The following is a 26,451-nucleotide window of genomic DNA, read 5'->3' on the forward strand; positions in this document are numbered from 1 at the left end:
CACATACTGTATCATACACCATGATAACTTTAATAATAAAAAAATAAATGTAAGAAAAATATTTCGATTAGTTAAAATTAAATAAGATTATTCATTAAAACGTATATAAGACACATAAAAAGGAAATTTAAAAAACAAACCACAATACAATTTATTTGTTAATTATGGTAAAACAAACTAACTAACTAAATAAACAACTAACTAGCTAATTACCTAACAAACTAACTAATTAACTAGCTAACTAAATGTCAATTTGGTCTTGAATTGCTTTTGAGGTCCAGAATTTTTTTTTTTTTTTGCTGTTTAGCTTATAATAATAAGTGTGTTCAAATCTAAGGGTATGTGTCAATACAAAAATTTACTTCACAAATCATCTTTTCAAATGCAAAAGCCGCACATTTGACTGAAAAACTCACAAATAATTTTACACAGTGAATCTATTGAACTGTTACAGAAAAACTAATAATTCCTGCGCAACCCTGGATGTGTTTTCCAAACTTTCTCCCCAAGATCAGCACTCTCAGTATTTCCTGTGTTGTCACGGTTCTGCCCGACTGCTCATTTCCTCTGCCTCTCTCTCTCCTTCACACTGGCCAACAGAAGAGAGGAAGTCATGTTGCATCACTCAAGTGTTGTTTAACACAGGCCTTTCCGAAGCATTTCATCATTTCCTCATTAATTACACGATCATGGTCATTCACCCGAGCTGCTCATGACCGGTTGCTTTGAGGATGAAGAGGTCAAGAAGCCACGATGACAAAGCACTTCCTGTCAGCTGTGATGTTTCTAAGTGGGATAGATTTTGCCGGTCAGGCTGTAAAAACATAACAACTCAATGAATGTCTAGAAATGTCTGTTTTTGGGGGCGTGAGCACTGTAATTCAGCCTATGACATATGCATGCAACAAGCTTTTGGTCTTGTATCAATCTGTTATTTTTTGTTTTGTTTGGTTATTTTGACAGAATGACCAGCTGATTTTATGTTATCATTTAAATAAGAAACATGCAACACACATATACATATTCCATATATTCCATTCCATTATCTGATTATCTGATTGAACCATTGGAACTGTTATATGGAAGTTGACTGAAAAAAAAAACGAAATAAGGTTATTCAAACCTAAATAAGATTGCATTAAATTATTTAAATTGATGTTTGACATATTTTGCCAGTCACACTTTGCAAACTCGAATATCTGGAAATGTATGTTCAGTTTCCTAGCGTTGTGAGCTTCAGTTTAAAACATGCATACAACATATGTTGTCTTGTATCATGGATTCTTGTTGATTCTTCCCAAGCAATCTTGTGTGCTTCCACCAAGTCCTGTTGGGTCTTGCATCACCACTGACTAAATGCAAATTTGCTGGAAAGATCTGTTGAGGAATGTGCCGAGACAGCTGCTGCCCCCAAGACACATTACAGCTGTCAGAGAGACAGAAACATGAGTCTGTGCTGCCCTCTAGTGGACGACATGAGCAACTACAGCGGGAACGTCCTGCAAATAAAAGATTTTTAGGTATTCAAAATAAATGAATAATATAAACCTGTGTGACAATTATATTTATATATCTATATCTATATATATATATATATATATATATATATATATATATATATATATATATATATTATATATAATTTAACAGATGTTTTATTACTATAAGCGTTTTACTAGTGGCCTAGTTACTAAAGGAGTACTTTTTTTGAACAGTTGTTGTATAGCTTACATTTTGGAGTCCTTATAAAATTATGATTTGACATGCTGACCAGAGAAGGGATACGAGATAATAAATGTGCGTTCATGCAAATCTATGCATGGCATAAAAAATAAATAAATAATTATTTAAAAAAAAAAACATTTGGCTATTTATCCCGCAGAGGCTCAGCAGTACAGCTTCATTTACTGTAACACACATACACACGAAGGCTATATTTCATATAATTCACCACGATTTTGCCTTTAAAGAGGACATCCTGAGCTTTTCAGTTTATTCATAATATAATAATATAATATAATCTATAAATGAGTTTAAATAACATACATTTATTTTATTTATTCATAAATAATATGAATGCAATAATATATTTGATATTTTCATAGGCTATATATGTCTATTTTAAGTGAATACCTTGAGTTGATCAGTGTTATTACATCCATTGCTCCCTTCTTCAAGCGGCCGGAAGAGGGATGTGATGTAAACTCACATTGGACCGTTTTTTCCTTCTTCTCCTGCAGCGGAGCGGTCGGATCTTCTAGTGATGGGAAGTTCGATTCTTTTCCGCGAACCGGTTCTTTCGGACGGTTCGATTCAATAAACCGGTTGAAAAAACCGGTTCATCGGTTCTTTCACGCTCGACGTAATGACGTCATTGGCGATGACGTAATGGCGTCACGTCTATCAAACATTCAAATATATAAAGTCAGTAATCATAACTTTAGTCAGTTAAAACCTCATAATCATGAAAAGTTTACATTTGAGTTTTGCAACAACACCTAAATACAGTAACAGCAATAATGTGCATATGAGGATTTAAGTCTTGAAGATATAAAGTAAATAAATTAGGTGTCATCAGTGCAGAAACCATGATCCACTTACTAAACATAATCCATTGCGATGTATTTGTTATTAAATTAACTTACGTTTCGCCAGATTGCCCTTCATCCAAGCCCTCAAAATACCCGCTCATAACTACTAGTACAGAATCAGAATAAATCACCAAAAGAATCCCTTCGGTTCAGAGACATGCTGTGAGTCAGTTGGCTTCACGCTGAATCGCGCATGCGCAGTATCATCAGTTCATCGGTTCTCAATTCGGACGCGTCCGACAGAAACGATTCTCGGTTGAGTGTACTGATGATCCGAAAACCGATGCAACCGGTTCTTGACTCGAGAACGAGAATCGCTCTAACCGGCACGTGCTGCAGTTCAGTGTCATCAGCTGCTCTACTCGTGTTCATGTTCTGTTTACTACAAACTCAATTTGTGAATGTCATCATTAACTATAAATACAGTACAGATATCTCATAAATCATCCCTTATTCCTATTAAACATAAGAGTCTTTAGAGTCTTAATTATTGTCCAACTTCCCTGAAAACCCATTTGGCCTATACATTATATACAATATACAGATTGGAAACATTAATCTAAAAAAAAATAATTAAAAAAAAATCAAAATAAAATATAGTTACTTTATCACACTTTCCGATGTTTAACAAAATACTTACAAAATTACACGCATGCGCAGTATCATCAGTTCATCGGTTTTCAATTCGGACGCGTCCGACAGAAACGATTCTCGGTTGAGTGTACTGGTGATCCGAAAACCGAAGCAACCGGTTCTTGACTCGAGAACGAGAATCAGCTCATCGGTTCTCAAATCGGACGCGTCCGACAGAAACGATTCTCGGTTGAGTGTACTGGTGATCCGAACACCGAAGCAACCGGTTCTTGACTCGAGAACGAGAACTGCTCCAGCAGTGGGCGTGTTTGTTCATTATCTGGCTCGGCTCGGTGTTCATCTTCAGTTCGGTCTTCACAGCATTTCATTCAGTGTACTGTTTGAGTAAATGGATTACCCCGGGATATTGGTTTATTCTGACTCAGAGGGAGTGTCAGTCACGTTAAAAAAGTTAACAGCTTAAGTAATTTGTGGATTTATGCTTATTGGAGACGTGAACCGTTTCAAACGATTCAGTTCGATTTGGTGAACTGGTTCAACCGGTTCACTAAGAAGAACCGGTTAAATTGAACGATTCGTTCACGAATCGGCCATCACTAGGATCTTCCGATGCATTGTAACAGTGAGCGAACACAAACTCTTGAACACAATGCCTCGACATCTTCTGTAACGGCGCGGTGACTTTCGGATGTGTCTTCAGTGGAATAAAGGATTGTCAGGATCCCGAAAACAGGTATTTAGTCAGTTTAGAGCTTAAGTTTAAGGAGAGTTAAGTTTCTGGAGACAAACTGAAGTCGTTGGGTCTTCTGAACTCTTTGTTGCGATTGAGAAACACTCTTGCGTTCAGACAGATCAGATGTGTGCTGCTGTTGAACTCGAGGTGATTCATAGAGGTTTGAAACGTTGATTTGTCAACTTTGGACGCTTTTGTTAGACACCAAGAGCAGGTTTATCATCTTTCATTTACAATCTATTGTGTGAAAAAAGTTTGAATACATTGACAATATCATGCACATGGTGCTTTTTGATGTTTTATGGGGTTATGTCGGTAGAATGTGCTTTGTGGCTGTTTTTTCACTTTAATGTCTGCTTTGTGTTTTTATTTGTCTCATTGGCGATCAGCTTTATAAATCAGGCCGCAGTGCGCATGTCTTACTTTTAACTACAAGAACTGATTGCTGTTATCATGACTACCTCTAAAAACTATATGTTTTATTTTGGATTTTGCACGATTGATTGATGTGATTAGTGAATGAGTCTTTTCTGAGTCGGTTCACTAACCGGTCTGAACGGTTCGTTCGAGAATCGGACTGAATCAGACCGAGCCACAACTGATCTATAAGTGGTCCGAAGTCTCCGAACGCTTAAAGGGATAATTCACCCAAAAATGAACATTTGAAGTTTATCTGCTTACCCACAGGACATAAAAGATGTAGGTGACGTTGTTTCTTCAGTAGAACACGAACAAAGATATTTAACTCAAACCGTTGCAGTCTGTCAGTCATATAATTGAAGTGAATGGGAGTCAGGGCTTTGAGAGTAAAAAAAAAAAAAAACATACACAAACAAAACGATAGGTCTGTGCAAGAAACTGAACAGTATTTATATTGTTCAGAGGTGAAAAAAAAACATATGCTGTTTAATTTCTTGCACAGACAATCGTTTTGTGTCTTTACACGCAGGGTTTAATTTGGTTTTGTTTGTGTATTTTTTTTTTTTGACTCTCAAAGCCCCGACTCCAATTCACTTCAATTATATGACTGACAGAGTGCTGTCAGTCATATAACACGTAATTAAAAGTGTAACTCTGTGAATACTCAACGAAGAGATATGAGAGAGATATCTATAGAAAGCTTGACATGTCTACTTTAAAACTAAACAAGTGCTGCCGAACATATATTCTGTGATAAAGTAATCCATATGAAAACAACGCGATGTCTCCCTTCGTTATATCTAATGTGACCACGCTCCCGTGCTGAACGCGCTATTCTGATTCAAACTGAAGCGCGCGGCTTGAATACGCCCACACAGAAGAAAAAGCAGCGAGACTGTTCAAGTTTTTTATTTTACTGTTTGCTTCGCGGTGAGAGGAATAAGACATAATTCACCCCAAACAGATGCTAACGCATTGTTTACCATGAAGTTGTGTGCGGAACAACCAATCAAAACTATGTCAGTTGACCAATCAGAACACAGTATGCTACCGAAAGGTGGGGTTTAAGGAAACTGAATCTTTTGAACAGCTTCCCGCGAACCGTTTGGGGATCTCTGAGAATTGGGGTAATTTTAAAATGATATTTTGACAAAATGACAATATCTTTTGACCTTGGATGGATTTAAACCTAATGTACAGGACTTATAAACAGTGATAGGAAGCTTAGAATTTTCATCTTACTGGCTCTTTAAGAAATGAATTACAGAAGAGAGGTGGTATTTTTTTGTGTTAGCTGCTTAAGATGGAGATAGCATGGAAGAAAATGCTTAGATGTTCTAGTGCACAGAGATCTGTAAGGTCTGCCTGAGAGGAGAAGAGCAGACAGATTGTGTCCGGGGTGAGAGGGATGTGAACTGCACCGGACACGTCCTGAAGGTTTGGGCAGGTGCACACCAATTATCCTTTCAGCTGTCCTAACAGTCCGTTGCAGTCTCCTTATATATGATTTGTTGACTGACCCACACTAGACAGTTATAGAAGTGCACAGAACCAGCTCAGTTAAAGCGGAGTAAACTGTGGCATCTAACCCTTCCCTTTTTTATGATGGAGTCAGTGTGTTTGTGGGTGAACTTTAACGGGTGGTGTGTATTAGAAACATTAATCACTCTCATTGACTATTGATAATTTATTAAGAACTGGTGATGATAGATTGATAGGTTGCTGTTTTGAAAAGTGAAAGATCTGTGATCTGTGCCTGAGAATCCAAGGCATTTCATCTCTTTGTTTAATCTTTGGAAAGCCGGTTATAACATCGATTTCCTCTGTGCTTTTTATTAAGTGTGCTGTTTTTCTTTCTCCTGTGATGCAAGAAAGTGTTGTATGCCAGAGCAGAGGTCAGTCGTTGCCTAACAAATGAAAAATGCCTTGAGCCTAACTCATCGATTTTCTCATGCTCGCAGCTCTTGTTTCTGTCTGTGTCTGATTATCAGGCTGTCTGTTCTACGTTTATCTCTGAAAGTTACTGCAGACCATAACAATTGACAGCATCGGCAACAAAACGATTGCTGAAGCCATTTTGAGGTCAATGAAGAGATGGCTTCGATGTGTTTGTTATAGATGCAGTATGAACGTAAAGTAGAGGTTGAGTGATATTTAAGTACCCAAGCAGATGATGAATTAGAGTGAAGACTTCTATTGAAGACTTACATTGAGTGCACGTAAAGCTCATTGTTTACAATTGAGATTTCCCAGAAATAAGAACAAATGATGCTGTTAGTCTAGTCTTGAACATGTTCGTTTTGCACATGCTGGTCTCTTTTTTCTTTTCTGTTTTATATATATATATATATACAGTGGGGATCGAAAGTTTGGGCACCCCTTGCAGAATCTGTGAAAATATGAGTAATTTTCAAAAAATAAGAGAGATCATACTAAATGCATGTTATTTTTTTATTTAGTACTGTCCTGAGGAGGGGTGTGCCGGTTTCAGAATTGGTGATGACGGTTATGACGTGAGTCAAATGTGACGGTTCATAACATAACCGTCGGGGGGGGGGGGGGGGGGGGGGGGGGGGGTTAGATAGCGGGTTAACTCCGTGTCAGCGCGCGCTCTGATCGGTAAAGGGGCAGAGATTTCAGACCTCCGTTTATTAAGGAGATCTGTCACAAAACTCATCATCCGCGCCAACATTTTTTGAGCAAATTTCAAAGCCGCACCCGCCCGCCATCCGCTGATTGTTTTGGGGTCTATGGCGATGCAATGCTTTGCTGATGCGAGCCGCAAAAAAAGCCATTGCCATTTGCCCATTAGCTCCGCCCACTACCAGAGAAACTGGTATGTCTTCTGCTTGTTCAAAAAATGAATATGAATATTTCTAAATTTAATCCATTATTTTGACAGGAGAAGACAACAAAGAATAGTTTACATATAAGGTGTTGTTTAAGCGTGGTAAGACTCTCGCTCTCTCTCTCTTTGCATGTGTGAGAAACAGCGCTATCAGTAAAGTGACGGTGAGTCGTGCGCATTCACAAAGAGTTAACAGAGCATCAAATACAGGTGCGCTGTGTGTCCATTGAGATGAGCTGAAAAGTTCAGATCGCTTGAAGGAGAGAGAACTCTGAAGCTCAGATGCTGAAATTAATGCAAGCGTCATGCGCTTCAGTCTATGTAGTAAACAAACCTGCACGTCTCTGCCATTCATTAATTCACACAGAGACGCGCAGAACACGGATTTATAGTTTAAACAACTTTTGCGGCTTAACATTTACAGATACTGGTCCATATGGAGATTTGGCAAATTCCATGACTGTCCATATTAAAATGCAAGTTTCATTTTCATGACTGGATTTCGAGATTCCGTCCTCGTTTTTTGCTTCATGGAAATCATACAGCAAATTTCAAAGCCGCACCCGCCCGCCATCCACTGCTTGTTTTGCGGTCTATGGCGATGCAATGCTTTGCTGATGCGAGCCGCAAAAAAAAAGCCATTGTCTGTTCTAGAAAGGATGCAGCAAAGATATTTAATGCTAAAGTATGAGCCATAGGCCTACGCTGAGTTTCATTTACGATGAGATATGCTCTAGTTCACAGTGCAGTGCAAGTGAACGCGGCGCGCTGGTGCTTCCATGTCACGGTTATCATTGTCTGCTTTACTTGCTTTTTATTTATTAAAATACATGCAATTGGTTGATGAAACATTTATTAAAATTAAGATAAAATTTGTACAAAACGAAATTCGTTTTTAAGAAAGGTTTTCTACAAAGCAAAATTTTATGAAGTGGTAAATATCATGTCTGACGATTTACAAAACTTCATTAAGTGGTAAAAACCATGTCTCCCGATATATTGCGCATCTTATGATCCTAACTAAAAAATGAAAATAATTTTTGATAAAAAATGTTTGTAAAAAATATTTTAATGACACGGTTTTGGCGGTTATAGAGTTCTAATGACGGTGTTCAACTATAACCGTCGGTCTCACGGTTATATACTAACCGTCACACCCCTAGTCCTGAGTAAGATATTGTACATAAAAGATATTAACATTTAGTCCACAAGACAAAATAATTGCTGAAATTATTAAAATAACCCCACTCAAAAGTTTGGGAACCCTTGGTTCTTAATACTGTGCTCTGTTACCTGATGATCCTCGACTGTCTCTGTTTTGTGATGGTTGTGCATGAGTCCCTTGTTTGTTCTGAACAGTTAAACAGATTCTTCAGTTTTCCAGTATCTTTGTATATTTGAACCCTTTCCAGCAGTGACTGTATGATTTTGAGATACATCTTTTCAGACTGAGGACATTTGAGGGACTCAAACACAACTATTTAAAAAGATTCAAACATTCACTGATGCTCCAGAAGGAAACAAGATGCATTAAGAGCTGGGGGGTGAAAACTTTTGAACACGATGAAGATGGCCAAATTTGTCTTATTTTGTTGAAATATAATTGTTTTCCATTTAGTTCTGCCCTTCGTAAGCAACAGAAGATACTTGTATGTTTCCCGGTACACAAATTAAGTACAATTTACCTTGATCTTCAAATTCCAAAAGTTTTCACACCCCAGCTCTTAATGCATCTTGTTTGCTTCTGGAGCATCAGTGAATGTTTGAATCTTTTTAAATAGTTGTGTTTGAGTGCCACAGTATTAAGTGGGGTTATTTTAATAATTTCAGCAATTTTTTTTGTCCTGTGGACTAAATGTTAATATCTTTTATGTACAATATCTTACTCAGGACAGTACTAAATAAAAAATTACATGCATTTAGTATGATCTCTCTTATTTTTTGAAAATTACTCATATTTTCACAGATTCTGCAAGGGGTGCCCAAACTTTCGATCCCCACTATATATATATATATATATATATATACATATATAAACTAGTACTTTTATTCAGAAAGGATGCATTCAGTTGATCAGACCTGACCCTAAAGACATTTATAACATTACAAAATAGTTATATTACAAATAATGGCTGTTCTTTTGAACTTTTTATTCATAAAAGAAAAATTGTACCACAGTTTCTACAAAAATATTAGGTAACACTAATATTGATAATAATAAGAAATGTTTCTTGAGCAGCAAATCGGCATATTAGAATGATTTGTGAAGGATCATGTGACACTGAAGACTGGAGTAATGATGCTGAAAATTCAGCTTTGCATCACAGGATTAAAGTATATTCAAGTATATTATATTGTATTAATATAAAACTAACTATTAATCTCGGAAGTACTCATTGAGATATGTTTTGAGTTGCGATTTTATTTTTTTAATTAGTGTTTTTTTATGCATTAGACAGACAATTTTATTCATATTGAGATTTCTGACTTTTGATCACAGACTTCTGTATTTTTTACTTATTTATGTTTATGCATTTGACAGACTTTTTTTTTAGTCCAAAACAACATTGCATTAAAATGATACATTTATCAGTTATTTGCTTGCCATACTAGTTGTTGTTTCCTTCTTTCCTTTGGGTTCTTTCCATGCTCAAAAAATAAAGAGATCTTAGCTTGAACTGAATAGATTAAATGCTTGAAGTTTTTTACAGCTGCAGTTGTGGCCACAGTAAGTTTGTCCCTGAGGCAGCAGAGCATTTGGTTTTGAATATATTGAGACTTCCACGTTTTACTATCCTGTTTTGTTCTCCTATGTGTGTATCTGAAGTACATTGTATCTAACGTGACTAACTGGCTGTTGATTGAGATTATTTACAACATTTATGTCATTTGTGTCTGTGGTTTTGTGCAGTCTCTCTCTCTCTGTCTCTGGTGAGCTCAGCTGTCAGCGACTCTCTTGGTTTTGCTCTGCACATTGTTTAATGTGTTGCATAATTTGAGATGTTTGGCAGTAAGACTCGACAGAGGTCATTGAGTGAACTGTACTGCAGTTCCTTAACACCAGGATGTGAGTGTGATGCATGCGTATGTGTGTGTGTGAAACATGTTGTGCAGATGAGAGTGAACCGAACGCATTCATGTTTCTCTTGGTCCTTTAATTATAGCTCAGTAGGGCAAACACGTTCCTGCATGCTTGCAGGGTTTTGCATGTTTTGTCTGTATGCATGCATGTACGTGCCGGTTGTAAGAGTCAGGAATTTGGGTACTGTAGGTTATGAGATGAGACTTTCTTTCATGAAACAGACTGTTCGTTGTTAGTATAGCGCTTTGTAGATGCATTTTTTTTTTCAGAAAAGGAACAGTGTAACACTATGCAACATAATGTTTAATAGATATAGGCCTAAATTTTATATATATATATATATATATATATATATATATATATATATATATTAGTTTTTTACAAGAAAATACTATTACCATCTTCCTACTTCAAGATTTCATTATTTTTTTTCTCAATGTTACATACTGTTTTTGTAGTTATGTTATGTATGAAATTTCAATTTCTTGACCTTTTTCAGTGTAGCATGATTTACTGTATGTACACTGAAAAAAATGGTGAAAATTTTCTTTAAGAAATTGTTCGTAAATTTCATGAATGCTTACAAAGAAATGGTTTCTGAAGTAGAATGACTGAAATGATATTTTACTGTAAAATGTATTCTGATCATTTTTGTTTTCTTTACAGCTTTGAAGAATCTATATATTCTATATATAAGTATCTTAAATCTTAAATGAAAGCTTCATCCATGTAAAAAAGAAGAGCATATACTGTTAGTGGGATTATTTTGGACATGGTACTGAATTTTATATAATTATGTAATTCTATATAAGTTGATACTAATTAATAAAAACGTAACACATAACTTGTATTTAATTATTTCCCTGCTGGCATTTAAAAAAGATTAAAACTATTTTTTGATCACTTTCATGGCCTTCAGAATATTTTCCTGTATGTGTATCTGAACTGTGTAGATTTCTTTTATATTTATAAAAACAATTAAGCAAGAGACAAAAAAAGAATGAAGATATGTGTACATGGACAAGATGTTTACTTGATCTTCAGGCAGAACGATCTGCATGCATTTGAATTAGGGTGTAACAACTACAGTTAACTCATGATACCATCAGAGATGCTATAGACATGTAGCATGAGCAGTTTCTGATTTACTGCAAATTATAATTTTATAATGTCAAAATTTGAAGCAAAAATAGAATGGTCTGACTTCAGCTTTGTGAAATTATGCTACATAAAACATCTGCACAAAATAAAAACAGCAGATGGGCTGGATGAAAATGCAGTTTCACTCTCTGACAGCAAGGTGGCGCATATGGAACAGCAGCAAGACAGCATTTACTTCGTTACCGCTGTAAAACAAAGCAGCACTGCTTCAAGATGAAAATAAAATGCCGTCTAAACTTTTCTGAAGACAGTAGTTTTCCTCAGAGATAGATTCTTATAAACCCCCAATTCAATATTTCCAATATTGTGCGCATCGCTAACAGTGAGCTGCTCTGCCTGCGACAGTAGGCCTATTTTTTTTTTCTGCTGATGTCTCTGTGCTCCATTTTCAGCATCTCTCTCTGTTAACATCCCATTTATGTCATCACTCGTTTCTGCTTCTTTTTCACCATGTTTTGATTTAGAGATTCAGTACTCTTTCAGAACATGTGTAATAGTGCCTCCTACCATATAAAAGTGAGAATGCAGAAAGCCAGAAAATTCTGTTAATGAAGGGCAAAAAGTTAATTTACTAATATTGTTAAACCTCAATAAATTAATGGATGTTTAAGAATTATATTCATTTTGATAGAGTATTATAATTGGCTTTGAAAATGTGTAAATTTCAATGATATTGGTATTGGTATTAATGTTTTGGTGACAACCCTAATATATTATTTAAATCGCATGGTATTTCTGTATCATGGTTGTTTGGTCATACATCCTTTAATTTATTCAGAATTTGAAGAAAATAGGCTGTATTGAATGTTTGTTTGTCTCTGTTAGCATTGTTAATGTTCTGTTGCTTTATTGTTTCCCAGTCAGTCACACGATGAGGCCCCTTAGAAAGATGAGCAAGAAGGCTGGAATCCCAGCTCTAGACAGGCCTTTACTTGAGCCAAACATTACATAAACCATCTGCAACCTCCATCCACTTCTTCCGCCTCTCACTCTTCTTCCTTTAATAAACATATTACTTTATATCTGTGGCCCTCATCACGCAATAGCAATAAAGTATCACACTATTTTCTTTCCAAACATTTCATTTGCACTCCAGAACTGTTAGTTTGATCGTGTGCATGCATGTGTTTTTGTTCACTGTAACAAGTCGGGTGTTCTTGCAAATTACATAATGGCTCATGGGGTATTCTCATCAACACACTGAGAACACAATGTATGAAAAACACACAAACCACACAAGTCATGATCGTGTTTATATGTAATGATCAAAAACACACTTTTTCTAATAATATGCTATCATTCAAATGTTTTGGAAGTGTGTAAGACTTGTTTTTGAATACATTCTCTTATGCTCAGCAAGACTACATTGACCTAATCGGTCCCACTTTATATTTAGTGTCCCGAATACCTCTGTATTTACATAGTAATTAGATGTGTACGTAGTATGTAACCACAGTGAAGGAAACTAGTTGATGCTAGCTAGTTAATTAGCCTGTTATCTGCCTCGATAGCAAGCCAAATAGTATTTATTTCAACACTGGAACAAGCAGCATGTGTGTGTATCTGTCTTGATCTGGGGTGAAAGAGGGAGAAATGAAGATGATACAGATATATAGTTTATGTTCGACGCAGAATTATTTATTTAGCGATCGGTGCTAAAACGTCATCTGTACGGAACATTGTTGTGTACGGAAGATGGTTAGTCTAAGTTACCCGAAAAATTTCCCCCCAAAAAGTTCTAGGGATTCACCTCCTTCGGCTGTCACTCCAACCGGAGGAGGGGAGGAGTTGTGTGAATCGTTACGCTCTTCGCTGCACAAAACTGAGGGAGTCCTGCACTTTCCGTCTTTGACAACACGTAAAAACAAATAGGGCATCCCGCAGGAATGGTTTAACGAAAAATGTTATTGGTTTTGAAACTGTGACCTTTCCAAACCGCGGTATACCTTTAAAATGGTTATCGTCACATGCCTAGTCTCAAGTATTTGTGGGGTTTTATTTAATTCCACTGCGTCTCATATGTTTTTAAATGAAAAACGTACTGTGTGATTGGCTTTTCGTGCTCTGTATTAAACTATGAATGCATACATGATGCTGTTTTGTTTATGGTTTTTTAAGCAACTTAATTATAATTGGTTTATAAACATTATTTTAAATATTATTCACTTAACAGTCATGTATTACTTAACGTGCATTAGGTGTATTTTGATCTATATTTTGATGCACCCTCTTGTGGCATCGGGAATAGAAGCAAAAGCTTTTCTTCACCCTAACTGAAATTTTGCATTTGACAATATATAAGTAAAAAAATCTAATTTAGCTTTTCAGCCATTTTGACAGCCCTAGTATTAAGCGGTGTATAAATACATGATGCTGTTTTGTTGATAATTGTAAATGCAATTTAGGAAATCATATTTGATTTAGAAATGTTAGTTTAGAAGTTATGGATTTTTTTTAATAGACAGTCGTTATTTCATTGTTTGTGTTGACTGTTAAAGCTAGAATTAGTTGATGTTTGACTCAATACATTTTGTAATTTAAAAATAGAGTGGTTCAATTTTAATATTTAAAATTAATATAAAAGAGGTTGTAAAAAAAATGCAATAATTATCAATATCGAATGATATGAAACATTATATTGTGATACATTTTTTAGCCATATCTCCCAGCCCTAGTTGTAAGTAATGGCTGCTGATGGTTTGTGTGTAATTGTCTCTGGGGTAATGGCTGGGGTGTGATGCACTCATGAAATCAGACTCATTCCTGTGGTCTGATGTTTGGGAAACTAGAGAGACCCTCCACAATAATCGCGCTGCACTCAGCACACTCTCAAACATATAGTAGTAGTAATATATATATATATATATATATATATATATATATATATATATGTATATATTAGAGCCCGACCGATATGGATTTTTGGGGGCCGATGCCGATGCCGATATTAACTCGAAAAGAGCCGATTTATAAGCCGATATTTTGATTTTGAAAATAAACTGGATATTAGACCCATTTCCTATAAGCTGCACTTACATAACATTCAATGGCAAAATATCTGCCTGTTCTATGTATGTGGGCTGTATAAACCATTTTCCAGAAGGGATTTATGTAAAAAAAAAGCCTTAGATTACGGTCTCAATCACTAAACAATTGCACATCAAAAGTATATATTTTTTAACGATCAAAAAACAGTCTGATTTTAAACATTTAACACTTTTACTTTCTTCCAGTTGAAGCTGATTTTAACAGTCTGTATGTGTACTGTAAATAAATTATAATACTAAAGTTAAAGTTAAAGTATTTGCAGAAGTAGTCCCACACTTTTGCTGCTACATCATTCACCTTTTTCAGCCATCTGTAGGGCAGAAAGAGAGACATAGAAAGAATAAGCATGTGTATAAATAATATCACCATGTATCATTACTCATGTCATCATTAGAATTATAATAATAATAAACAGGGATCTCCTACATAGGCAAAAATGAGAAATATATATATATTTTTTTATTTGTCAAGCAATAGGTATTAACCTCCTTATATTTAACAATATTATTTCAACATTTTCCTGTTATGTCTGTAAAGCTGCTTTGAAACAATATGTAAGAAAAAAAAAGAAAAGAAAAAAGCGCTTGTTCAGCTCACATTTATTTAAATGTCCCCTCTGATTTAATCATTTCTGACGCACCTACTGTAGTTACTGTAACTACACTATATTTGCTCTCACAGACACATTCACAATGGACCCGTATATCTTCTCCTCTTCTCTTTGTGCAGTCTGAATCAAAATGGTTAACGTTAGTGCCATGAACACACCGCTGTCAATTTTGAGAAGAACCACCTTCAAACAAGTTAATAGCAAGCATTTAAGGGGCCTGCTAAAAAGGAAGCTATATTAGCGTTAGAGTAACGTAACCAGCCTGAATTCACCAAATTGTTCCCTGGGCCTGAGGGTAGCCTCTTCTTCCTTGCTTCTCTCTTAATTCTCATCAGCAGGACTAGCGCTATCGCTCGCTTCTTACAACGGGACAGATACATGTTTGCTGCTGACCGAAAAGAGGAACAACAGACTATGAAAGAGCTCCCGCTAAAAGTTTTTAAAACTCCGCCTACGCCATAGCGCAGAGCAGGGCAAATCGCGTTGAATCTGAAGGGCAACGCTAAACCCAGCGGCCAAGCGCTGTGCATACCGCGTCCTGTGTGAAAGGCCCATTACGCGGTCATTATGTGGGAAACACACCGCAATAGAATAAGCACTAAACGCTAACTTTATAGTTCGACCTCTTATTAACGTTCGCGCTCTTCCACTGATAAACATGGTATTAGCTTTGTGGCTAATCTAATATAGCAATGCATTAGCGGCTGTAAGTGATGTTACAGAATATTTAGAAGTGATAATGATAGGACCGTTAACTAGAACTACCACACCGTTTTTATATACAGTGTATGAACTAAATCTACAATCATTTCACATGACGAACGACAGACTCACCTGGGTGGCTTGGCTGATCGCTTTCTTCTTTGTGGATTTCTGGCGCTGTTGCAACTCTGGAGCTGCAGACCGCCCTCTGGTGGGCAAACTATGCAACACTCATAACATGAGTGAAGAATATGAGACTGTTTCTCATGTTTCATCGGCCGTTATAAACGCCGATGCCGATTTAAATGCAATTAGCTCATATCTGCCGATAATATCGGCCGGCCGATATATCGGTCGGGCTCTAGTATATATATGTATATGTTTTATGTATGTATTAATACCAGTTACTGTCAGGGTTTTGGGTAGAGGGATGAGGCGAGGACTCAAAGATGCAGAGAGAAGGGCTCTTTAATAGCAATAAAAATAAAACAAACAAACAAACAAAAACTACCCCGTGGGGGAAAACAGACTAACTTGACTGGGCAAGGCAAGGCAAGGCAAGGCAAGGCAAGGCATACACAGACAAAGATTCGACGACGAACTCGCAACCAGACTGCAAACACAAGGGCAATAAATAGGGAGCTAATGAGGAGGTTAACGAGGGAACACGTGTGGGGAAAATTATATCAATAATCAGGTAACGAGATGGGAGGGGTCAAGACAATTGACGAGAGCACATGGCACATAGGAACGAAGACAAAAGCCATGTGCTCACACAAAACAAAAAACACAAGCACATGGCCAGCAAACCAATCGCAAGCCATGTGCTCGAATTGGACACAAACACGCAGCTAATGAGCAAGCTCATAACCCGCGTGTTCACACAAGACAGCACGCAGCCAGTAAAAACTAAGCTGCGTGCGACAACACAAGACAAAATATAACAAGCACACAGCCGATAACTCAAGCTGTGTGCAACAATAAAACAGAACATGGAGCGCGAGTGCTCGGTCCCCGACACGAAACCGAAACTCAGCAAGACATGAGTGCCGGGATCCGAACACCACGCTCCAACATGAAACAGGACACGCAGACAAGAGCGCACAGCTCGAGCGGTCTTGAAGCCGCGCGCTCACATGAAAACAATAACATGAGGAGAGTATCAGGGCTCTGTCACAAAACCATGAATAACACTAACCTGAAGTGACAGAACCCTGACACTAGCCTCCCTCAAAAGGGACGCCACCTGGCGTCCCTAACATGGAACATCCAAAAACTAGACAGGAACAAGACAGAACAGGCATGGCAACACAAACCTGGTACACAACAGAACACAAGACATGGAAATCAAAATACAGACAAAATAGGGGAGGGAGGGAGGGAAGGGAGCCCAGTCAAGCAATGTGAAAACCCAAGCAGTTATTAAAGGGACCAGGGAGGGGCGGGAGGATGAGCCAGTGAGGATCTGACCAAACAGGAACCCCGGCAGACCACCAGGGCGGAGCCGGAGGGACGAACCAGCGAGGATCCGGCCAAACAGGAACCCCGGCAGACCACCAGGGCGGAGCCGGAGGGACGAACCAGCGAGGATCCGGCCAAACAGGAACCCCGGCAGACCACCAGGGCGGTGCCGGAGGGACGAACCAGCGAGGATCCGGCCAAACAGGAACCCCGGCAGACCACCAGGGCGGATCCGGAGGGACGAACCAGCGAGGATCCGGCCAAACAGGAACCCCGGCAGACCACCAGGGCGGAGCCGGAGGGACGAACCAGCGAGGATCCGGCCAAACAGGAACCCCGGCAGACCACCAGGGCGGAGCCGGAGGGACGAACCAGCGAGGATCCGGCCAAACAGGAACCCCGGCAGACCACCAGGGCGGATCCGGAGGAACGAACCAGCGAGGATCCGGCCAAACAGGAACCCCGGCAGACCACCAGGGTGGAACCAGACGGAGAGACCAGGAGGCCTCCAGCCAAACAGGGACCCCGACGGATAGGGAGGGCAAAGCCGGCAAGGCACTCCTCAGGGGTAGAGCTGGCATCAGGGCAGGGAGCTTAGACAGAGCCGGCATCAGGGCAAAGAGCTTAGACAGAGCCGGCATCAGGGCAAGGAGACTGGGCGGCGCCGGCAGGGCAAGGAGACTGGGCGGCGCCGGCAGGGCAAGGAGATTGGGCGGCGCCGGCAGGGCAAGGAGACTGGGCGGCGCCGGCAGGGCAAGGAGACTGGGCGGTGCCGGCAGGGCAAGGAGCTTGGGCGGCGCCGGCAGGGCAAGGAGCTTGGGAGGTGCCGGCAGGGCAAGGAGCTTGGGCATGACTGGGATGGCCTCCAGGCCAGCAGTGGGCTCCTGAATGGCCTCCAGGCCATGTGGGATGGGGGAAGTCTTTCTCCTTTTCCTTCTCCTCCGTCTCCGAGACTGGGGCACTGAAATGTCGTCGGCCACTACTGGGGGCGCTGCAGCCTCAACAGGCTCCTCTGGGGGCGCTGCAGCCTCAACAGGCTCCTCTGGGGGCGCTGCAGCCTCAACAAGCTCCTCTGGGGGCGCTGCAGCCTCAACAGGCTCCTCTGGGGGCGCTGCAGCCTCAACAGGCTCCTCTGGGGGCGCTGCAGCCTCAACAGGCTCCTCTGGGGGCGCTGCAGCCTCAACAGGCTCCTCTGGGGGCGCTGCAGCCTCCTTAGCTGGGGAACGTGCCAAGAACTCCACAAATTCCCCAAACGACAGGTGGTCCAGCCCCCTCATACTCCACCAGCTGAGAGGCTCATCAAGGGCGTAATTGAAGAGGTCCTTGAGGGCCGCATCATTGACCTCCAATCCCTCTGCAGTCCCACTGAACTCCAGGGCAAAATCCCTCACACCAGTCCCTTGTTGATGGAGAGAGATCAAAGTCTTGAACTGGAGCATGCGCTGATAGTGGGGGCTGGAGAGAGTGGAGGCTGGTGGACAGTGCAAACCCTTCTTCCGCTGAGTCCTCATACTGGCGAGTTCGTACTGTCAGGGTTTTGGGTAGAGGGATGAGGCGAGGACTCAAAGATGCAGAGAGAAGGGCTCTTTAATAGCAATAAAAATAAAACAAACAAACAAACAAAAACTACCCCGTGGGGGAAAACAGACTAACTTGACTGGGCTGGGCTGGGCAGGGCTGGGCAGGGCAGGGCAAGGCAAGGCAAGGCAAGGCAAGGCAAGGCAAGGCAAGGCAAGGCAAGGCAAGGCAAGGCATACACAGACAAAGATTCGACGACGAACTCGCAACCAGACTGCAAACACAAGGGCAATAAATAGGGAGCTAATGAGGAGGTTAACGAGGGAACACGTGTGGGGAAAATTATATCAATAATCAGGTAACGAGATGGGAGGGGTCAAGACAATTGACGAGAGCACATGGCACATAGGAACGAAGACAAAAGCCATGTGCTCACACAAAACAAAAAACACAAGCACATGGCCAGCAAACCAATCGCAAGCCATGTGCTCGAATTGGACACAAACACGCAGCTAATGAGCAAGCTCATAACCCGCGTGTTCACACAAGACAGCACGCAGCCAGTAAAAACTAAGCTGCGTGCGACAACACAAGACAAAATATAACAAGCACACAGCCGATAACTCGAGCTGTGTGCAACAATAAAACAGAACATGGAGCGCGAGTGCTCGGTCCCCGACACGAAACCGAAACTCAGCAAGACATGAGTGCCGGGATCCGAACACCACGCTCCAACATGAAACAGGACACGCAGACAAGAGCGCACAGCTCGAGCGCTCTTGAAGCCGCGCGCTCACATGAAAACAATAACATGAGGAGAGTATCAGGGCTCTGTCACAAAACCATGAATAACACTAACCTGAAGTGACAGAACCCTGACAGTTACTACTTCTGCTAAATAAAAATTATAAACTATTGTTTAACAATATTGTTTAACAAAAGTATTTAAGAAAAAATATATCAATAAATAATACAAAATAATATTATTGTTATTATTATTCTAATAATAATAATTAGAAGAACAGCAACAACAGTAATAATTGTTGTAATAGTTTAATAGTATACAAATTATTATTATCATTATCAATACTATTATTATGAATTGTACTACTACTAAATAAAAATTCTTCATTAAAAAAGTCTTCTTAAAAAAAAAAAAAAACATGAAACTTTTATTTATATGAACCACTTATCATGCTAAGTTTAGGAAGATGGATACTGCATGTTGCATTTCCAAATGTGTTATAGGCCACCCAATATAATACAATTTCTAAATCATATTTAGCAATTTCAGGTTTATTTTTATTAATCATGCAGCCCTACTTCTGGTCTTAAGTGTCTAGGATATTCTTCTCTGTAGATATGTCTCAAGATGATCCTTCAACACACATCCAGATGCTTAGAAAAGTAATAGAAAAGACCCTCTGCTAAACAAACCAAGGACTCATTCATCTCCAGGACAAGTTATGTTAATTTAATACAGCTAATAAAAGGGTTAGAGGTTTGTGCCTAATTATGAACAATAATAGTGATGTTTGGAGCAGGAGATGTGGAAAATTAGTTTTAAAGTTTTGGATGGAAACCTCAGAATAAAATGGCTATTTTATAGCTTGATTGTGTGAGAGAGACAGTCTGGTGGTTTAAAAAAAAAGATATTCTCAATGATATTGTGTGTTTTAAGAAAGAGCCCCTTTTATTTGTCACTAATGAGAATCCCACCCTGAATGAGGCAGAATTCTCTGTGATTCCCGGCCACATCTGCTCTGGCATTGTTTGCATAGTTAGCATAGCAGTGATACTAATGTGATCTGTGAGTTCCCACAGGACTGAGAAAGCCCAGAGGATTTTTGCAGCTGCGCCGCGCTTGAAAGCATCAGGGTGCCGATTTGTCTTGCATTTACACTCGGCTCTCTGACAGAGTTTAAGGATGTTTTCTTCAACAGCTGACATTAAGAGCAAATTATGGAGCAGTAAAAACATAAGCATACTTAAAATGCACAGGAAAAAAAACTCTGTAAAATAAAATATAGACTACCATTCGAATGTTTGGGGTTGGTCAGATTTGTGTATGTTTTTGAAAAATGTTTCTGTCTTATTCTCACCAAGTAGGACTGGTCTGAATGCCATTTTTTTGAGCTTCGAAGCTTCGATAGTAATCAACACAGAATGAAGCTTCGGAGGGAGGGGCTTAACATATACTTCTCAGAGCAATACTTTTAATATAGACAAATTATCATTAGTCCGGTGTATTTTTTTAAGTTTACAGTCCGTGTTAAACTTTTTACTGACAGTGTAAAAATAGTACTTGATTGGGTGTTTTCTGGGGATGTAACAATTAACTACGAGCCAGTTGAAAATTGATTTAAATATGTGACGATTTAAATCAGATCAGATGCTAAACAATCGCGATTCAATACAGGGTAGTTTTGTCTTTAGAAAAGTTTAGATGGTATATTTTCTTTTCATCCTGACTCTGTATAATGCATATTAAAGTTCATAAGTTCAGGGCTGCTTTGTTTACAGCGGTAACCAAGGAAACGCTTTAAGCGCCACCTGCTGGCGTCTCATTCAGCTCTTCCGCTGTTTGTGTTTCATGCTGATATTTTTTATTTCTAGTTTCACAAATCTGAAGTCAAATCATTCCGTTTTTGCTTCAAATTTCTAAATCTAATTTAGATTAAAAACTGCCCATGTTGTATGTATGCACATTCTTTGTTTGGATCATGATTAAAATACAGTGGTTGCCTCTCATTTTAAATGGAAAGAGCACAGACAAATCGTTATTTTGTTTATGTGAAGAGATTTATTTTATTTGTGCTACTTATTTATATGATTTAGGGCTTGTTTTTTTTTTTTGTTTTTTTTAAAGCATTGTGAATCGAATCGTGAGTTGAGTGAATTGTTACATCCCTTCCCTAGTGATTTCACATTAATGTGGAAATTATTTCAACATTTTCTTTATGTAACTTCTTTAAAATGTGTCTAGTCTTGGTCTACAGTAGGTACTGTATGGCTCTGATATTGTTCTGTTTTGATTCCATTTCTGATTGTTAAATGTTTATTTTGGCTGGAAATGAGTAGATGCTACAGTACTGATATGTTTCTTTTGTTCCTCAGAGATGTAGTCTGTAGTCTGGTCTGTCGGCAGACTCTGAGGTCTCACTATGCTGCTTTATCTGCTGCTGGCCATCTCACTAATAAACGTCAATGGCCAGATAGACCCAGGTAATGTTACATGCAGACAGACACAAACATATGCTTACATGGAGACAGTGGCAAAAACATTCACTTTCTCACCATGTCCTCCCTCGACCTCCTTAGCTCACTGTCGTTATCCTCTTGGTATGGAGGATGGGAGGATCAAAAACGATGACATCACTGCTTCCAGCCAGTGGTATGAAACCACAGGCCCTCAGTATGCAAGGTAACATCAGTGTTATTTTAGTATCATGTGATATTCTGTTATAGTTTTTGTTGATATCTTGAATATGATTTTATGTTTTCTGCTCCAGATTTAATTTTGTGTTTTTGTATTTTTTTATGTCTATGTTTATAAGTAACTTTGTTTTAATTTTAGTTGTTTTAGTACTTCAAGTTAAAAATAAAAAAGAAATGTTGCCTTTGACAACTAGCTTAAATAAAATAATTTGCAATGGTTTACAGCACAAGAAATCAAGTAAAAAAAAAAATCTAAATTAAAAACATATAATTCAAAAGTTTAGTATCAGGTTTTTTATTATTTTTAAAAGTCTCGCCATGGATGCATTTCTTTAATCAAAAGTAAAAATGCAATATTATAAAATATCTTAGCTCATTCTCTCTTTTGGTGTGCTATTGTAGTTTTTGTTAATATTTTGAATTAAAATGTTATTATATTTTCGGCTTACACTTTAATTCGAGTTAAAGATTTAGTAGTTTTGTTTTAGGTGTTTTAGTGCTTTAAATTAAACTAAACAAATGAGAAGCATTAATGAGAAACAAAGAAAAACAAAACTTCTATAAACTATATAAAAAAATCACAAGTAATTTAAAATAACTGTTAGAATTAGTATGATTCGAAGAAGAAGGAGACAAAGGAGTTGGGGATGGAGGAGGGTAATTAGCTGATGAGCAATGCTGAAACAGCTGATAATACTGAGGACCTTATATATGAAGGCTTAGACAGGTGTCGTATTCCCATAGGTAGATGGGGATCAGCTGAGAGTTAGCTGATGCGAGCTTGACTAACGTTACCTGCCAGAACTAACGCTACGCTAGATTTACGTTGTTTTTGTGATTTTTATTTCATGTCTTAGTTTTTATGAAGTAAGTTTTTATGAAGTTTTTATGATCGTTTTTATGAATTTACTAATTTTAGTATCACACTGCTAAAGAAACATTTGTTATTAATCGTAATATCATCTATCTTTAAAAACAATTTTGGCTTATATACCTCTGGATTTTTCTAGGATTCTTGAATATAAAGTTTAAAAGAACTGAATTTATTTGAAATAGACATTTTTGGTAACATTATATAGTAAATGTTTCTACTATCACTTTTGATTAATTTAATATGTCCTTGCTAAATATAAGTATTAATTTCTATAACATTATGACACATTTAAAAACAAACAATCATTAATTTGAGCTCAGTAGCTAATATTTGTTCAAATACCAGACTGTGTTTTAGAGCGGAGACTGCTTTATTTAAGTGATGGGTTTTCAATGAAGGCAAAGTGAGTGAGTGAGGTTTCAGGTCTATAACACTTGACCCAATCTGATTAGTATATCAAACATATTAATAGTCTGAATATATATGATAACACTTTCTAGCTCTCTCCTTTTCTCATCCTCCCACCCATGCGATGCACATCTCTTGCTAACTATTATGATTTCCCAGCCCATTTCTCACAAGCCCACATGCTCCACCTGGAATATAAGCCAAAATAAACACAAACACAACTATAATCATATTATATTCAAAACTGTTCCCAAAGCTTCAAGTCAGCATAGTCATAACTAATAGTTTTAATACTCAGAGATTAGTATTGTACCTGAGAGAGCCTATATTACATGCAATCTGCATCTCTGCAGAATCAGAGCCATAAAGCATTAATAGCTCCTTGCTACTGCTAGCTGTTGTTTTACTACAATTTTTTTTAATGGTTTAAGTAAGAACCATGGGTAGCATATGACTTTAAGTGTGTACGGTAAAGCTATGGAGTTTTTTCGCAGTGCATCAAGCTTGTTTACCTCAAAAATCTAGCTAAAATTAGATTTGTCATGGTCTGACTCCTTTAAGTAAAGCTCTAGGCCTCTTTTACAGCGTAATTTGCATCTGTCTGTTGTTGCATCAGGTTAAACCACGAGGAGGGAGACGGCGCCTGGTGTCCTGCTGGACAACTACAACCCTCAGATGTTCAGTATCTTCAGCTTGACCTTCGTCAGCTCATCTTCCTCACCGTGGTTGCTACACAGGGTCGCTACGCACACAACTCCGGCAACGAGTTTGCACGCAAATACCGTCTTGAGTACAGTCGCGATGGACACCGCTGGATCTCCTGGAGAAACCGCTTTGGCAGTGAGGTAGGAAAAACCAGAGTGTATTTAATAATGTTCCATTTTTAAATAAATGACCTGAATAAACTAAAGTTTTGATGCTAAACTTAAATGATCAACATTCATAAGTTATACCAGTAAGCAATCATGTTATATACAGCTGTCCAAAGATTTGGGGTGATATTTTTTTATTATTTTTAAAAGAAGTCACTTATGCTCATTTATTTGAGCAAAAATATAGTAAAAAAAAAAAAAGTAATATTGCTGAAATATTATTACAATTTAAATGAAAAATTCAGCATCATTACTCCAGTCTACAGTGTCACATGGTCCTTCAGAAATCATTCAAATGCTGATTTGCTGCTCATTTGTCTTATTATAGCAATGTTGAAAAAGATTGTGCAGCTTATTATTTTTTTTTAAACATGATACATTTTTTCAGGATTCTATTCATGAATAGAATGTTCAGCATTTATTTGAAATATAAACCTTTTGTAACATTATTTAACTTTTGATCAATTTTATACATCCTTGCAGAATAGAAGTGTTACTTTCTGACTCAAATGTTTAAATGGTAGTATGTATTAGTGCGTTAACCAGTAATCATAGCAATTCTATTTTAGTTATTATTGAATAGTGCAGTATGTTGTGTTATGAAACCAAACCAGTCCTGGATGTTAATTAGTCAATACCTATTGACATCACCTATAAGCTTTGGTTTATGTCAGGGACTATATCTTCTAGTGGAAGGATGCCAGAAAATGAATTGGTTTCATAACATTCTAATAAAAGTGTTTAAATTGAAATTAAATTAAATTCATGCATTTAGCAGACGCTTTTATCCAAAGCGACTTACAGTGCATTCAGGCTATAAATTTTTACCTATCATGTTTTCCCGGGGAATCGAACCCTGAACCAGTGCTCTACCAATTGAGCTACAGGAACACTGCTTTATTATGCAATTACCACTGCACACTCTTATTACTGTTATGCTCATAACACAGCACAGTCTCGTGCCTTATTGTTTAACTAATGTCTTCTGCAGATTTTAATGGCCAATATAAACACGTACGACTCTGTGGTGAGAGACCTCCATCCTCCCATCATCACTCGGTTCTTACGTTTGATTCCTGTTACTGATGCCGTACACACTGTGTGCATGAGAGTAGAGCTGTTCGGATGCGCCTGGCAGGGTAAGTCATGAGAATTACATAATTCATGTCATGCAGTTTTATATATAAAAAAGTCCTGGTTCTAAGACAAACCCACAGTTTTCGGTGTAGTTTTGGGGCTGTCAGAGCAGAAACAAAAGCTGCTCTCTGTGCTCTCTCTTCATAAGTAATTTGCACAATACTTATTTCACAATATTAGATCGAAAGATCAGAAAATCCCACATATACTGGCCCATAGACCCTCCCCTCAAAGAAATCTGGACTGAAGTGGTTGAAAGTAGGGATGCTCTGATCAGGTTTTTCAGCCGATACTGAGTACCGATATCTCATCACGGTGATCTGCCGATACTGATGCCGATTCTGGTGCTTCAAGCTTTATATAGACTAGGGATGCATGATAAATATCGGCATGGTATTAATGCGCATCGCATCAGTAAAGCCGGTTCTTTAATAAGCTGTAAATTTCTACATGTGCGTGCTTTCACGTGGAGCAGCATTTACTACACATTAGGGGTTGAATGACTTCTCATTTTTAAAGTTGATTTTTATGTGATGAGAGTCGAGTCGAAGTCGACTAGTCACTGATGATGTCATTAATGAACCTGCTGTCTGAGAAACCACGGTTTGTCCCGCGTTAAAGCACCTCCTGCTGCCGGAGAATGAATTAGCATTTTCAGTAAGTCCGTCTGATTTATGCAGAAAACATATTTTGCTTTTCATATATCCAAGTGCGCTGTGGATAATTTGCGGGTTGGGTAATAAAATGCATTCTTAATATTTGCTGGTGTGTCACGGGTGGATAAAATAAATCATAAATGATGCAAAATTAACTAAATTTTTTTATCCTGAGACAGATGACTGTGTCTGTGTGTGTGGCTATATCCAGACTCTAAACTTTTATCTAAAAACTTTCATTATTATTTAATGTTTGCAACACAGAAATGTGGTCTACTGTTTGTGAAGCTGTTATAAA

General features: G+C 38.3%; 1 protein-coding gene and 1 long non-coding RNA gene across 2 annotated transcripts in view; one reads left to right on the plus strand and one right to left on the minus strand.

The window, feature by feature from the left end:
* Positions 1-323: 323 nt before the first annotated feature.
* On the minus strand, positions 324-2,356 carry LOC113072638 (uncharacterized). The gene is made up of 2 exons (XR_003280322.1): positions 2,134-2,356; positions 324-1,499 (listed from the first exon to the last, which is right to left on the minus strand). It is a non-coding gene; the product is annotated as an uncharacterized LOC113072638 (long non-coding RNA).
* Positions 2,357-3,765: 1,409 nt separating this feature from the next.
* The window catches only part of LOC113072645 (discoidin domain-containing receptor 2-like), a 44,867-nt gene continuing 22,181 nt past the window's right edge, over positions 3,766-26,451 (plus strand). The window contains exons 1-5 of the mRNA XM_026245625.1: positions 3,766-3,918; positions 21,886-21,993; positions 22,090-22,192; positions 24,105-24,333; positions 25,352-25,499. Of these exons, the coding sequence (XP_026101410.1) occupies positions 21,933-21,993; positions 22,090-22,192; positions 24,105-24,333; positions 25,352-25,499 (541 nt within the window). The 5' untranslated portion in view covers positions 3,766-3,918; positions 21,886-21,932. The remainder of the gene's footprint in view (positions 3,919-21,885; positions 21,994-22,089; positions 22,193-24,104; positions 24,334-25,351; positions 25,500-26,451) is intronic.

This window comes from Carassius auratus, chromosome 5 (assembly GCF_003368295.1).
Source record: "Carassius auratus strain Wakin chromosome 5, ASM336829v1, whole genome shotgun sequence".
Classification (NCBI taxonomy): Eukaryota; Metazoa; Chordata; class Actinopteri; order Cypriniformes; family Cyprinidae; genus Carassius; species Carassius auratus.